The sequence below is a fragment of the Canis aureus genome, chromosome 8, assembly GCF_053574225.1.
Source record: "Canis aureus isolate CA01 chromosome 8, VMU_Caureus_v.1.0, whole genome shotgun sequence".
Classification (NCBI taxonomy): Eukaryota; Metazoa; Chordata; class Mammalia; order Carnivora; family Canidae; genus Canis; species Canis aureus.
Genome location: NC_135618.1, coordinates 8,631,033 through 8,645,878, shown reverse-complemented (window position 1 = coordinate 8,645,878; position 14,846 = coordinate 8,631,033). Strand labels below are relative to the sequence as shown.

Here is a 14,846-nt window from a genome sequence, read left to right as displayed (position 1 = left end):
ATTAAGCAAAGTGTGTGTGTCACTTAAAAGAGTATCTGGCACATAGCCCTATAAAAATGTTGGTATTTTTTCAGTAATCCTTTTTTTTACTTTCTGGGAAGGACTGGTTATGGATAGTGGAAAGTGAGGGATAATGACATGTTAGAAACTTACAGAGATAAATCATAAAAAAGACTTTAAAATCATGACATTTGGCTTCTTTATAGTGAGAAAATAACTAGATGTCATTTAAGTAATTTCTCTAGAATGTCACGTGATTCGTATTAACTGCACAAATGCTGTGTTTATTTAGGAGAGTTAAACCTGGTCTATTGGTCTTTACAAGTTGGATTATGAAAAGGAAAATCAACTAAGCATTATTAATTATTGATATAAGTGGGGTTTGGTGACACAAAGGTTGTAAAGAGGAGTTTAGTTTTTTGAGTGAGAACTAATTGTTACTTTTTTGGTAAAGTACCCAGTAGACAATTCATGATATAAGTAAGATCTTAAGTAATATGGAGAATATATCGTCAAGGTGGTTTTCTGATAGGAAAATAGATGTAGGATGGATGCAGAAAAAGAAAAGTTAGAGACAATATGATATTTGATATGCTTCTGTGATTAAGATGATAAAGAAGTAGTAAAAGTAAGAATTCTAAAAAGGAATGGGAAAGAGTGGAAAAGGGAATTGTCTGAAAGGAATAGAATGGAAGGTAAATGAGATATTTCGATTCTTCGTTGATGCTGTTGATTTTAATGAACTTACTGTATCATTAATATGGTAGAATTAAGCAACATGAATGAGGAAATGAAGGAAAATCTAAAGTATGTTACTTAAGGAAGGTTCAAAGGTTTGACCTTTGAACTGTTCAGCCATTACCATTTTCTGATTTTTTTTTTTTGTACATCTTTCTGCTTTTTTATAGGGCCCAGTAAATCCTTTAGGGCCACCTGTACCCCATGGGCCCCATGGTGTCCCAGGCCCCCATGGGCCTCCTGGGCCTCCAGGGCCTGGAACTCCAATGGGACCATACAACCCTGCACCTTACAATCCAGGACCACCTGGCCCTGCTCCTCAGTAAGTATTGAGTTTGGTTCTGGGGTTTTCCAAAAAAATTCTAGCTTCTGGTAAATTGTATTTTGATTTTGATTTTTATCTTTTCAGTGGTCCTCCGGCTCCTTATGCTCCCCAGGGGTGGGGAAATGCATATCCACACTGGCAGCAACAGGCCCCTCCTGATCCAGGTAAAAGACATTTGTCATTCCTGTTGACACACTTAAATCTTTTGTGTCATTTCTACCTTGTGTGGCTTTTTCTGCTCTTGTTTTACTCTTTCAGCAGGAGTCTTTAGTTTCTGGTTTTACCACAGTGTATAAGACTGGTGTGAATGTGGTCTGTTTTCATGGAGCTGTTTTCTACTCACATTTGGCTTTCTGTCCTTTCAAAGTGATAAAGAGCAGAGTGCTAAAAGCCAAAAGCTGTAAGAAGTAGTACGATGTCTTAGTTTTAAGTATCAGTGCCATCAAATGTATAATGTGTTTTGTTATGATGCTATTCATGAAAGAATAGTGTATGTTTATTTATAGAATTATGTGAGTCTAATGGAGTGTTTAATGCTCGAGTATTAAACTTCCAAGTTCTCAAATAAGATAAGCTGTTTCCATATTCTATTCTTGATATGGTAACTTCACATATTAGTAAAAATCAGGACCGTGTTTAATGTCTGCATGTTAGAATGCAAAAATACATTTAGTTTGTTTTCTCTGTTCAGATCTGGATCTTATGTATACATTTTATTCTGTTACTACATCTCCCATCCTCTAGTTTTTTTTCCATGATGGTCAAAGGGGCATTCATTGAAACCAATTAACATTTATTTATGATCCTTCTTTCTCACCTACTACCTATCTTTTAGGCCTCTTTCACTGGAGTAGTTTCAAGGAAGGTACTGAATTATGGATTCCTTTCCACACTAGTGTATTTATTTCTTAAAAGAACCTAAGTAATTGATTTAAATGAAATTGTTTTAGTGAATTTGATTAAATGTTGTTATTTAAATGTGGCCCTATATTACAACATACTTTAATCTCATAGGAAGTGTACTCTTTGGAATAGGATGATACAATATGACTGTAACCAAAAAGCCACAACTTGCACTCATTCAAGAAATAACTTGAGTATGCTAGGATGTGGGCATGCAAAGATTAGTTTGTTTTATAGCAAAAACGTGCACTCTTTAGTGTTAGCAATGCTGTAATGGACTGAAAGGGTTAAGTATTTAGTGTATAATAGTTTGAACATCCATCTCTTAAGAATGGAAAGATTTATTATCTTTTATAAGCTAATCGGGATGGTATGATTAGGCAGAAAGATCACTTGATTTAAGAGATTAAAGAGTTTGAGCAAGTTAAGGGGTGAATCTATATTGGGAAACTTGGATCTGTAGGATTGCACCTTCTGAGCACTGTTTGGATCAGTAACATGATTAAGAAAAATGTTGGGAATCAGTAGTAGTCTATCAGTCTCGTTTTCCCACTAGGAGTAGTAATGAAATCACGTACAAGAATTGGTTGATGAATACTGCTTGCACCATTGCTTTTGGAAAAGAAGCAACACATTTAGCTAAAAGATAGCAGCTCGGATTAGATATTATTTATATTTTAGACTTAATGTTAGGTAAAAAAACAAAATAATTTAGATGAAATTTTTAGTGAATTCTATTAGCATTCTGATATTTAAATGTGGCCCCATGTTGACAAAGTCCATAATCTCTGAACTAAAATCTATTTCTATAAAAACTTCATGGGCTGTTAAGGATTTATGCAGTAATCAAGAACTTCTATTTCAGAGTGAAACAGACCCAGCTATGTCCTAGTCCTACAACTTTTGTAATTGTGGGATAGTAAGCAAGTTTTTTAACCCTTCTATATTTATTTTTCTAACCTATAAAATGATAAATGAAAGATAATTATTTTGAATGAATAATTAGTAAACTCTAAGTATTAGTTATATGTAACTATGAGACTGGTTCTGTTATACCTTCTACACATTCAGGAGTACAAGTATCATTTTCTAAAGTGTTTTATATGATGATGTCAAGTAGGATATTTGTATTTGTATACACGTAGTAACCCAATTAAGACATAAACATCTAACTTAGAAAAGCAATACATTTATTACTTGAAGGTTCGGAGGGTGGATAATGCCTTAAAATTTTATTACCTTAAAAATTGTATCCCTCTAGAAATCTTGTTCCATTTTTCTCAAATTCTATTAAGCATTGAGACTTGCTGCCCATTTGGGATAAAGGCTAAACAGATTTCGTATAGATATAGACTCTGGCTAAGGAAATTGCATTTTTCTTGGTAATAACAAAGTAATAAAGATATGTCTATAGTGTCATATGATATTGTTGGTATAAGGGACCAGAATCAAGAGGATTTGTTTCTGATGGAGAGGTCTCAAACGCTTACTGCATGACTTGATTTTTATGAAGTTTAAAATGAGGGTGCAAGTGCAGAGGAAGCATAACATGGTGTACAGCCAGATAATGAACGTGTTAACTTCTGAAAAGTATGAGCAATTTACTGTGACCAGAACTTGAGTGTTGGGAAAATACTGACAAATGAGGGAAGATATGGCTAGAATGGAAAAGATAAGCCAGGGGGTTCAGATCATTAAAGATACTGGGTGATGATGTTGCACTTAAAAGCTTTGATAGCTCTGAAGACTCTCTAGAATAAGTGAAGAATTTCAAGTAGGGCAGTGACTGACATCAAGTATATGTTCTAGGATAATTACTCTGAAATAGGAGATGAAATATGATATAAGATTTTTTTATGTTGTCTCTACATTGAAAATGACAGGATAGAATTCATAGCTGTAAAACAATTATTTCTTGTACAGGTTAGTTTCTAGAAGTCCTTTTCTTTAGTCATCTACCATGGTAGAACTGCTGTGCTTGAGGGAAAACCAGTTTAAGAAAAAACCCAAGGGACAGGATGGTATGAGGCAAAGCATTGGATTTGGAGACAGAATATCTTTATTCCTATCCTAATTCTGCCACTCAGCTAGTTTTCGAGGAACATCATTTAATCTCTGCACCTCACTTTTCTTCATTTAAAGCTAATGATGACACTTAAAATAATAGAATCGAAAACTTCTCATTTACCATTTATTTTTTGAGGTCCAGTTAATTTTGGGGTCTATTTATTATAGAATCGAAAACTTCTCATTTACCATTTATTTTTGACGTCCAGTTAATTTTGGGGTCTGTTTATTTACCAAAGGATGTTTGTGTGAGAGAGGTTACGGACTTCAGATGCAAACCTTGAACTTGTGTTTATTCTAGCTAAGGCAGGAACGGATCCAAATTCAGCAGCTTGGGCTGCCTATTATGCTCACTATTATCAACAGCAAGCACAGCCACCACCTGCAGCTCCTGCTGGTGCACCAACTACAACCCAAACCAATGGACAAGGTAACTATGGTAATTAAAGAATTTATTTTGTATGTAGAAGTAGAAACTTGTGTTTGGAATTATATATGAAATACATGAATGTATAATGCCTAAAATTTCCAGTATTTATCAGTGAGCAGACTTTCCTTTTGAAATAATTACAGACTTTCATAAAAGTTTGTTATAAGACACATGACAGAACACCCAGAGATCATAGCTGTTAATATTTTATCCCTTACCTCCCATTTGTTCCATTATTTTGTTATACATGTCCATATTCCATTACCAGTAGTCTTTTAGAACCATCTTAAAACCAAGCTGTACACATGATGTCCCAGTAACCTTAAATAATACCCTTTCTGTATTACTCCAAAAATACATTACCATTATTCAGTTCTCTAAAACAGTAAGTCAGCATTGATACATCATTACTGTTCTAGTGTAGAACCCTTCCTTAGATTTCACCAATTGTCCCATCAGCTTCTCTATTCTGATCCAGGATCCCATCTGGCAAAAAAGTACAGACCTTTTGTTGTGTTAGGTGATAATCAAATCAACGTAAATTCCTTCACCTTTTTCTCACAAAGATGAGATCATGATTATGAGGTTCTATTTGGGGTTTGGCAGTACCTTAGAGATAGTGCTCTGCTCTTCTTAAATCATTACATCATGGGGTCATGTAATGTTGACCTACTTCATCCTTGGCGATGGTAACTGTAGTCACTTAGTCATATTAGTGTTCACCAAGTTTCTGTACCATGAAATTGTATTTTTCTCTTTGAAATTAGTAAATGTTTTTTGGAGAATTATACTGAGATTATGTGACTGTTCTGTTCCTCATAGCAGCTTTTTTGGAAACACATGCCAGATTGAGCTATAGCTATCATGATAATTTCTATTTATATCATTAATTTTATATGTATTGGTATTGTGCTGCAAGGAAGAAGTTTTCTTTTCCTCCTATTTGTATCAATATGGACTTCTGTTTTATTCAATTTGTTGTATTTTAAACTGTCTTTGCTATTTTGATTATCAGATTGCCCTAGCTTTGGCCAATCAGGAGTACCTTCAAGATGGCTCCTGTATCCTTTTGATAAGTCATTCTTAAAGCACATCCTTACATTGTTGCACAATAAGATGTTTATTTTGTGGTTTCTGGGCTTAAGCCCTACAATCAGCCATTTTTCCAAGTAGCCCTGATTCCTTTTAGTAGATGTTAGTATTTAAGAAACCAGACCCAGTGTGTTCATTTCTACCAGGGTGTCATTGCTTCTGGATCTTTTCAGCTAGGAAATTTACCTGCATGTTTGTCTGCCTACACATATATGAAACAACACAAGTATCTATATATGTATATATTTCTAAGACTTGTATCAACTGCAATTCCATTGTAACACTTCAGGGTTCTTTTTATAGCTTTTTCACTTTTCATGCTTATTAATGGTGAAAGACCTGTTAACTTCAGTGTGTTTCCTTATTTGACCAGTGAATTTACTTATATGCTCAGTGTGACTTCTCTTCCATGTATATAGACAAATTTTCTCTGTTGACTGCCTCTATATCTCCTGTGTCCTATGTCCTTGGCCCCAGCCAAGGATCCCACTACCACACAGCATCCTCACTCCCTATGGCAGGCCACTCCCAATTTCTCCACTCAAGGAACAGAAGGAAAGGGCTAAGATCATCTTTTCAAATCTTCAATCTTATTTTTTTGTGTTTTTCTTGAACAAGGAGATCAGCAGAATCCAGCTCCAGCTGGACAGGTTGATTATACCAAGGCTTGGGAAGAGTATTACAAGAAAATGGGTATGTTCTACATTTCTTTTTATACATTTAATTAAATTGAAATCGAAGCACTTAGGAAATATCACACTAGAAAGATTAAGGTTGTGATAAAACATGTTTGTATCATGTTTTTGTTACCGGGATTTATTTATTTATTTGTTTGTTTATTTATTTATTCTTATATTTTTACCTTTTAAAATCTGGAAGTGTAGAATAATTGATTGCATTCTAAAAATCATTGAACTTTAGGCTTATCACAAACACTTAAGTTTATGGTCACATAACAGGGAAGTCTCTTTATTTCTAAATGCATTTGTCAACCACATAATAATTGAAACTAGAAATTGCCCCATTGGCACATATGACATTGAACATTACTTATGCTTTTGTCAAAGATAGTTGTTTATATTATATATTAGTAGCTTCACTGACATAGGTTAAGTTTCAGTTTTGTGTGGTATTTTCTGCTGCAAAATAAAACTTACAGTGACATAGGACATTAATTACTTAAATAACATTTGCATATATGAAAAGGGAAAAAGTCACCTAGAAAGGCCATTTCCATTCAGTAACTTGTAGAGTACATACTACATGCCAAACCATAGTGTTAAAGCTGAGATCGTGGGCATAATAGCTAGGAGCCCTTGCCCTTCTGGTTATATTCTCATGAAGGATACGACTGTTAATCAGGTATTTTGCCAGTTACATTACTATAAACTGTTATGAATGAAAACTATTTCCACAACAGGTCACATGTATAGCTACTAAGTGGTAAAACCAGAATATGAACTTCCAAGAGGGCATAAATCCCAAACCTGTCTCCCAAACTTGTCTTCCTGGGACCACTTGGAACCTGATATCCTACAGTTGACCTTTGATCAACAGTATAGGTTTGAACTTCATGGGACTACTTACAAGTGGATTTTTTTTTTTAGTATTTTTTTCTCTAGCTTTTTTGTAGAATACAATATATAATACACAAGATATGTGTTAATTGACTTATCTAAGACTTCTGGTCAACAGAAGACTATTAGTAGTTAAGTTTTGGGGGAGTCAGTTATATGTGGGTTTTCTTTCTTTTCTTTCTTTTCTTTCTTTCATTTTATTTATTTATTCATGAGAGACAGAGAGAGAAGCAGAAACATAGGCAGAGAGAGAAGCAGGCTCCATGCAGGGAGCCTGATGCAGGACTTGATCCTGGGACCCCAGGATCATGCCCTGGGCTGAAGGCAGGTACTAAACCACTGAGCCACCCAGGGATTCCCCCCAACTGTACAGGTTGGCGCCCATAACCCCCGAGTTATTCAAAGGTCATCTGTATTTCTGAACAAATGGTTCTTGTTTTTTTAGAAGCTAATGGTATTAGTCATTTAAAATTAACACATGTACACCACAGCCACTGGGCACAAATGAAAGTTAAAAGATAAACTTATTCGTCTTTCACTGACATAGAATCTATAGGTGGTAGAATTTTCTCATAAGATATAGTCTAATTAAAATTCTCTCGATGTAAATTTCAGTGTTTTCTTTGCCCATGGCTGTTTTTGTCATCTTGCACAGAAGGAAAAAATTTCCAGAAGGGTAGCTACATTACTCTTTTTTGTGTGAGATACATGTACCTAGTGATAATGTTTTACACAGCTTGATTTCTGTTTAAAGAAAGAAAGAAAGTGTTTTTCTCGAAACAGTATACTCTAATTAGGATGGTCACATAATTGTCCAAATGAGGATAGTTTTGAGACTATAACTGAGGATGCTATTGATCTTTCTGTGATAGCATTAGTAATCAGTACTTATGGTTACTTTAACTTGCATGAAATAGTGTCACCATTTTAAAGATTTGAGCATTTGTAATTAAATTGTTGCAATTAAAAATCATTGGGTGTGGGGATGCCTGGGTGGCTCAGTGGTTGAGCCTCTGCCTATAGCTTAGGTCATGATCCTGGGGTCCTGGTATCCAGTTCCACATCTGCTTTCCACAGGGTGCCTGCTCCTCCCTCTGCCTGTGTCTCTGCCTCTCTCTCTCTGTCTCTCATGAATAAATAAAATCTTAAAAAAACAAAACAAATCTTATTAAAATCATTGAGTCTGACTTACAGTTTCACAGTGGCTGATCTACCAGAACTGTACCCTACATTACAATTAAAAATGAATAAAAGCAGGCCTGTTTGTGAACCTAGATAATTATTGGGGAGGAATCAGTGTGACTTATGTTTTATTATATTTTATCATTTGTTTGCAGCTTGGCCAATAATAAATTTACTATTTAGCCTTTTTACATTTTACTTGCCTAAAAGTGAGAAGGTGTATTGAATGGAATCTGTGAGGTCTTAATACCATTCAGATTTTTAAGGGTAGTCTTCACCTTGACATTCTTTTATTTTTTACCTTTACTCTGTTGCCTAAAGTTTTAATTTTAGAGATAGTAGCCTGGACTCCATTGAATCCTGTGTGGAGAAAAATATTATAGAAATAATTAAATAACACTATGTTTAACTTAATGTCCTCTTTAACCCCACCTTTTCTTTTTCTTCCCAGTTACAAGTTTTTCTGTAGCTTGACAGTGATTAGCTGTTAATTTATTGAACAAAGGGGATCAGTTGAGTGATTGTCACATCTAAATTTTAAATAATGCTAAATTGTCAGGTCGTGAATGATAGCTACATAGTCAATCTATTTTTTCTTTTAAAAGTTTTTTTGTTAAATGACTGGTTGCTTAACTACCTTAATTTCTCTTGGGTGTATTACTTAAGATCTTTTTAAACAACCGCGCATAAGCAACCTTAAAGCATAAAACTAATATAGTTAGTTTTCTAGATTGATTTCTGTGTATGTATGTAAAGTAACCTATATACTCAATGTGAGGCTTGAACTCCACCCCAAGATCGAGTCACATGCTTTAGCTTTACTGAGATAGTTTTAAAAAATTTTTACTGTTTAAGATTTATTTATTTTAGAGTGTGCATGAGCAAGGGGAGAGGGAGAGAAGCAGACTCTGCTAAGTGTGGAGCCCAGCTCAGGACTTGATTCCCTTGACCCTGAGATCACAACCAGAGCCGAAATAAAGAGTTGGATGCCTGACTGAGCCATCCAGATGCCCTCAAGATTTTTAAAAAGGAAAAGAAAGTTAAAAAAAAAAAAAAAAAAAAATTAGGTGCAAATGTTTATTTCCAAATCCAACTCCCTTATTTGGAGAGGCCAAGTTTGAACTCTTCCAGGCAGGGCTAGGATTTTTTTTAGGATTCTGGACATCCTAATTCCCAATCCAGTGCCCTCTTTACCAAACTAGGCAGGCTATCCCAGCTTTTGAAGCTAGATGTCAGCTTTTCCCATTAAGAACAGAAAATACCCAATACTAACACTATAAATTTGTTATTTCTGTATAGGTAAATAAACCTCTGGAAATGGAGTATTTATTTATTCATGAGAAACAGAGAGAGAGAGGCAGAGACACAGGCAGAGGAAGAAGCAAGCTCTATGCAGGGAGCCCAATGTGGGACTCGATCCTGGGTCTCCAGGATCACACCCTGGGCTGAAGGTGGTGCTAAACTGCTGAGCCACCCAGGCTGCCTGAAACAGGGGTTTTTAAGTTAGTTTTCTGGGAATAATTTAAAATTTCCTAAGATTAATACCAACAGAATTAATCAATTTAAGGATTTTATTGATTCATGAGAGAGACACACAGAAGGGGGGACAGAGACATAGGAAGAAGCAGGCTCCCTGTGGAGAGCCTGATGTGGGACTCCAGCCCAGGACCCCGGGATCATGACCTGAGCCAAAGACAGATGCCCAACCACTGAGCCACCAAGGCTCCCTACCAACGGAATTTAGGAAAGAAATTCATAAAGATGAGACTATAGAGGGTTAATGAAGAAAATTTTAAGTCTTAATAAGGAATGGCAGCACATATGGAAGAGTAGGTACTTTTGAAGCTAGAATGACTTTGTAATAAACATCCTAAAGAGATCAGACAGGATTTCAGAGTAGAGACCAGCAATTGCCTTTGAAAGAGGGCTAGTGAAGGCATTTTTTGAAAAGTTGGAAGTTGAGAAAGGCCCTTACGATGTTAAGCACTGATATGGTGGGTGGTAGAGAGTAAGTGGTTGTGGGAAAGATAGGTGTTTAGAGAGATAACTTAGAGTGAAATTGAGTCAATCAGGTTTGGGTTTTGGGGTGTAATAATAGAATGTTACATATGAACTCTAGAGCAAGTCTTAACTCTTAAATGAAATGAAAGTAAAACCTTACATATTATAAACCTGTATGTAAATACTAAGTAATGTTCTAAAGTATAAACTATCTGACCTCAAAACAGTTTTTGAAACAAGAATAAAGGGAGCAAGCTAATTATGAAAAGGGCAGAGAGGCATAAAAGGCTAGAGGAGAGCCAAGTCTACGTTGATAGGAGTTCCTCCTTCACTTTGAGCAGGGCAAAATGAATCACCCAGGTTGGAGGAATGAGTTGAGTTTTTCTTTGGACACCTCCAACATTGGAGCGTGAGGGGTTTTACACCTGAGTGTTTGTTTCTCTTAGAGTCCAACATGTTTACCTTTCACTTCCCCCAGAAATATTTGAGTTAGGGGGGAGGGTGGGGAACATTTGAGTTTGATTAATTTTCTTAATGTGTCTCCTGTTTCTACCATCTTACAATGTCCTTTTGCCTCTGAAATGAATATCTCTTAACAATGATTAGTTCCTTTTTGTCAACCTGAAGTAGAAATTGTTGCTCTCTTAACCAAGTTTGGCTTCAAGTTAGCAGATTTTCAAATGTACAGTTTGTAAGAGACATAGTATGGTTTTATTACAATTGATACCTGGAATATGGCAGTTTGGCAGTTGTCTAAATACTGAAACCTGTTTCAGGTTTGCTTGAATTGTGTCTCAGAAAAAAAAAAATTTGTGTCCCAGGATCAAAATGTTAAACTCAACCTCAACTTTCTCTTTGAAAAGAATTAGGGAAAAAAAATAAGAGAATTTTGTTTATATTACATGGGATTTCTCTGCTGTTGCCTATATTTATAGAAGGGGGGTTTTCTTGGATTTTTAAAGTTACAAATGTTAAAATTTTATTAACTGAATTGGTTTTATTCAACCAATTATGTGATAGTGATAGACACTAATTTCTGCAACTGTATAAAGTTGCCTTGTTAAGGTAACATCCAACAAACATAACAGCTTTCTCTGTGTCTTTGCTTCAGTATTTTTTTAGCTAGCCATAATTCATCAGGTCAGGTAATTACAAGCTAAATAAAATTCTCAAAGGAGCTAAATAAGAAAACACCTGTTCTTTCTGCCCATCTTTTTATTTCAAAAACTTTTATACCTTCAAAAAATTGGAAAAATAGTACAGCAAACACCCATGTATTTATTGTGCCTGACCCTTTACAAAGTAAGTTGCAGACTGTTCTTAAATTATTTCAGTAATATTATCAATTATCAATAATATTCAGTTTCCCTGGTTGTCAAAAAAAGTTGTCTTTTATAGCTGTGTAGGTGGTGGTTTTGTTTGTTTTAATCCAGAGCCCATTTTATTTTTGTGCTTTGTATGTAGGTGCTTATGTCTTTTTATCTCTAAATTCAGAAAAGTTAACACTGTCTAGAAAAATAAAGCTGTTGAGTTTTGTTTTTCATTGGTCTTGTTACTTTGAACCTCTTCAGTAATTGGTTTTTATATCTTTTGTCAGGTTACTTTTAATATAGTTGTACTGTGATTTGAATCTTGTATTAAAACTTTCAACATCTGATAAAGGGTATGTTGAAGATTAGTCTTTGTACTTACAGTTTATAGGTTACTAATCAGGAAACAAAAATCTTGACCAGATCTTAAAATACAAAGTCTTAATAGCTTTAAGGTGAGTTTTGTGTTTCTCAAGAATGTTCTTTCTCTTCATCAAGGATTTATATTTTACTTTAAACCTCTAATGTAACATCCAAATGAGTAAGACAAAAAAAAAAAAAAATTGGTCTCCCTCCCCCATCCCTGCGCTCAACATCAGTACCAGGGTACCATAGATTGTTTACATGAAATACTTTACAAACTCCATTTAGAGCATTAATATTTACAAATTCTGTAATGAATCAAGATACCGAAATCTTTGCCTTTCTTAGTTAAAACTATATGAATGGTTTCGATTTTGCTTTTTATTAATAGTGATACTCTAGAACTAAAAGCTATGATTAATTAATATAAGGCAAAAAGAAACAGCATTCTGATATTTTTTAATTATAAGAGTAGTTTTCTAATATTTAAAATAAAACAGGGCACTACTGAATATATAAAATAAATAAAACAGGAGCGATTCTGACCTTCTGTGCTTGTCTTTATAACCTGTACTTACAGTGGATATAATTTTGTATTAAAATTTAGGGGGTTTTTTTTAGGTCAACAAGGGCAGACACAAGATTATTCAAAAGCTTGGGAGGAATATTACAAGAAGCAAGGTATTGTTTTTATTAGAAATGAGATTCTTTTGGGCTTTTAGTTGTGGTTACAGCAACAAAGTTGTTCTGTTTTCTCAAAGGTCAAGCAGTTCCTGCTCCTACTGGTGCTCCACCAGGTGGTCAGCCAGATTATAGTGCAGCCTGGGCTGAGTACTATAGACAACAAGCAGCCTACTATGCCCAGACAAGTCCCCAGGGAATGCCACAGCATCCTCCAGCACCTCAGGTATACTAAACTTGCTAATGTATTGATTTCTACTCCAATCATGTTCTGCATGTTTACTGTTTTGTCTGTTTGGGATTATGTTTGCCTTTTTAATTTTTATCTGGCATAGCATAACTAAAGAAGTACTGTGGTGTACTGTTTGGGTTTTTTTGTTTGTTTTTTATAATGCTTTCTGGCATCTGAGTGCTGAATATTTCTACAATGCTTTTGATTTTAAAAATAAATTTTTTTCCCCCAGGGATTTGCAAATCATGCAAGAAGCCACCACCATTTATATTAACCAGTTTTTCTTTCTTAAAGGATTCACTCCTGAGTTAGCTCCATTTAAAGGATTTTCTTTAACTTTTTGTGTATTTCTTATGTATCTCTTCTGCACAGGGCCAATAATAAGAAGTGGACAATACAGTATTTGCTTCATTGTGTGGGGGAAAAAAACCTTTGTTAAATATATGGATGCAGACGACTTGATGAAGATCTTAATTTTGTTTTTGGTTTAAAATAGTGTTTTTTTTTTTTTGAAAATGTACAAAATATCTATCACTACTGATAGGAGGTTAATATTTCTGTGTAGAAATGAAAATTGGTTTGTTTTTAGTATTTAGTGTAGATGTACACATTCCAGCAAATGTATTTGCAACTATTATGTGGTCAATGCTTTGTGATATAAATGTACTTTTTCAATGTATACTTTCACTTTTAAAATGCCTGTTTTGTGCTTTACAATAAATGATATGAAACCTCCTGTGTCGGTAAGTTGGATATGTGGGTATTTAAAGGTTCATAATTTCTTAGCAATGATAAATTAAGATACATATACACAAATATATAAGCTTTCCCCATGAAATATTAATTGAGTTTTTAAACACTGGCATGTTTTTTCCCCCTTGCAGTATAGTAGTAGATTGGAGGATCTTTTCCATTTATTGTATTTGGCTGTTTCAGCACAAGTAATCCTGATATCTTCATTTTTTTCCTTCTGTTTGATTAAAACCTGCATGTTTGTACAGTGATCTTTTGGCATACTTCCATTGCATTAACAGTGAAATTTCCTTTTATACATGACCACTGTTTCAGATCTGTACTGCTGCTATAACAGTTAACCTTTCTGTTCTTAATTTGATGATTACTTGATTTCCAAGACTGTTTCAGCATAACTAATTTTAAACAGTTTTCGGATAGTGAATATGAGTAGTTGAATAAGAAGTTTTTTCATGTAAAGAAACTTTCAATGTATACAATATTAGTGTGTTTCTTTTTAAATTTAGGGTAGAAAAGTAGTATGCAAAAAGTATAGCTACATGCATCTGCCATTGAAACATTATTGGGGTATGGAAATGTTCAAGCTTTTTTCTTTTTTTTTTCTTTTTGCAGTATAGATAAGCTTTGTTTTGTAAATGCACAAGTCCAATCATTGAATCAACTTAATTTTTATGTACTTGAAATCACTTTATTACTCTATAACACTCATGCTGAAGTTCTGATATTTTGTTGAAATCCATTGTTTACTCTTTGCATATTTGTTGGCTCTTTGCATATTAATATATTAGACTACATGCAAATACAGTCTGTCTTGCCATTGTCTGTTGAAGTGCAGGTTTGATCCAGCCAGTATAGAACTAGCTCTGTAGGGGTGAGGAGGACTGTGCTGTGTATCATCCTTGATTGTGTTCCTTCAAGGAGCATTGCACTGTAAGTACATCAGAATGACAAATTGATGAACTGCAACAGTATCTTTTTGTCAATGTTCCACATAATGTAAATGCCATACTTTGTGTGAATATTATGTTGGAATACAGTGCTGATATCTTGGAAAACCATAACTGCTTCTTAATTTAATATAGAATAATACATAGATCTGTATTTTTTTTTTAAGTGAGCTTAATGGGTAAGTATTTTTGATATGCTTTAGCTATAGCTAAAGAAAACTGATCATTAAATTGAATAGTATTAC

The 14,846-nt window shown here is 34.5% G+C and overlaps 1 protein-coding gene across 24 annotated transcripts in view; it reads left to right on the top strand.

Moving 5' to 3' along the window:
* The window catches only part of FUBP1 (far upstream element binding protein 1), a 40,100-nt gene that overhangs the window by 22,109 nt on the left and 3,145 nt on the right, over positions 1-14,846 (top strand). For 6 of the 24 annotated variants that reach the window (XR_013384157.1, XM_077905109.1, XM_077905107.1 and 3 more), the window contains 6 exons: positions 909-1,060; positions 1,148-1,227; positions 4,335-4,472; positions 6,174-6,248; positions 12,610-12,669; positions 12,750-12,895. Coding sequence is in view for 18 of the 24 variants with exons in the window: in XM_077905109.1 (XP_077761235.1) it covers positions 909-1,060; positions 1,148-1,227; positions 4,335-4,472; positions 6,174-6,248; positions 12,610-12,669; positions 12,750-12,895 (651 nt within the window). In the remaining 6 variants the exon portion in view is untranslated. Of the gene's footprint in view, positions 1-908; positions 1,061-1,147; positions 1,228-4,334; positions 4,473-5,478; positions 5,763-6,173; positions 6,249-12,609; positions 12,670-12,749; positions 12,896-13,273; positions 13,638-14,484; positions 14,716-14,846 lie in introns of those variants that run through there. The other 18 variants (XM_077905118.1, XM_077905119.1, XM_077905116.1 and 15 more) reach the window with 10 other exon arrangements.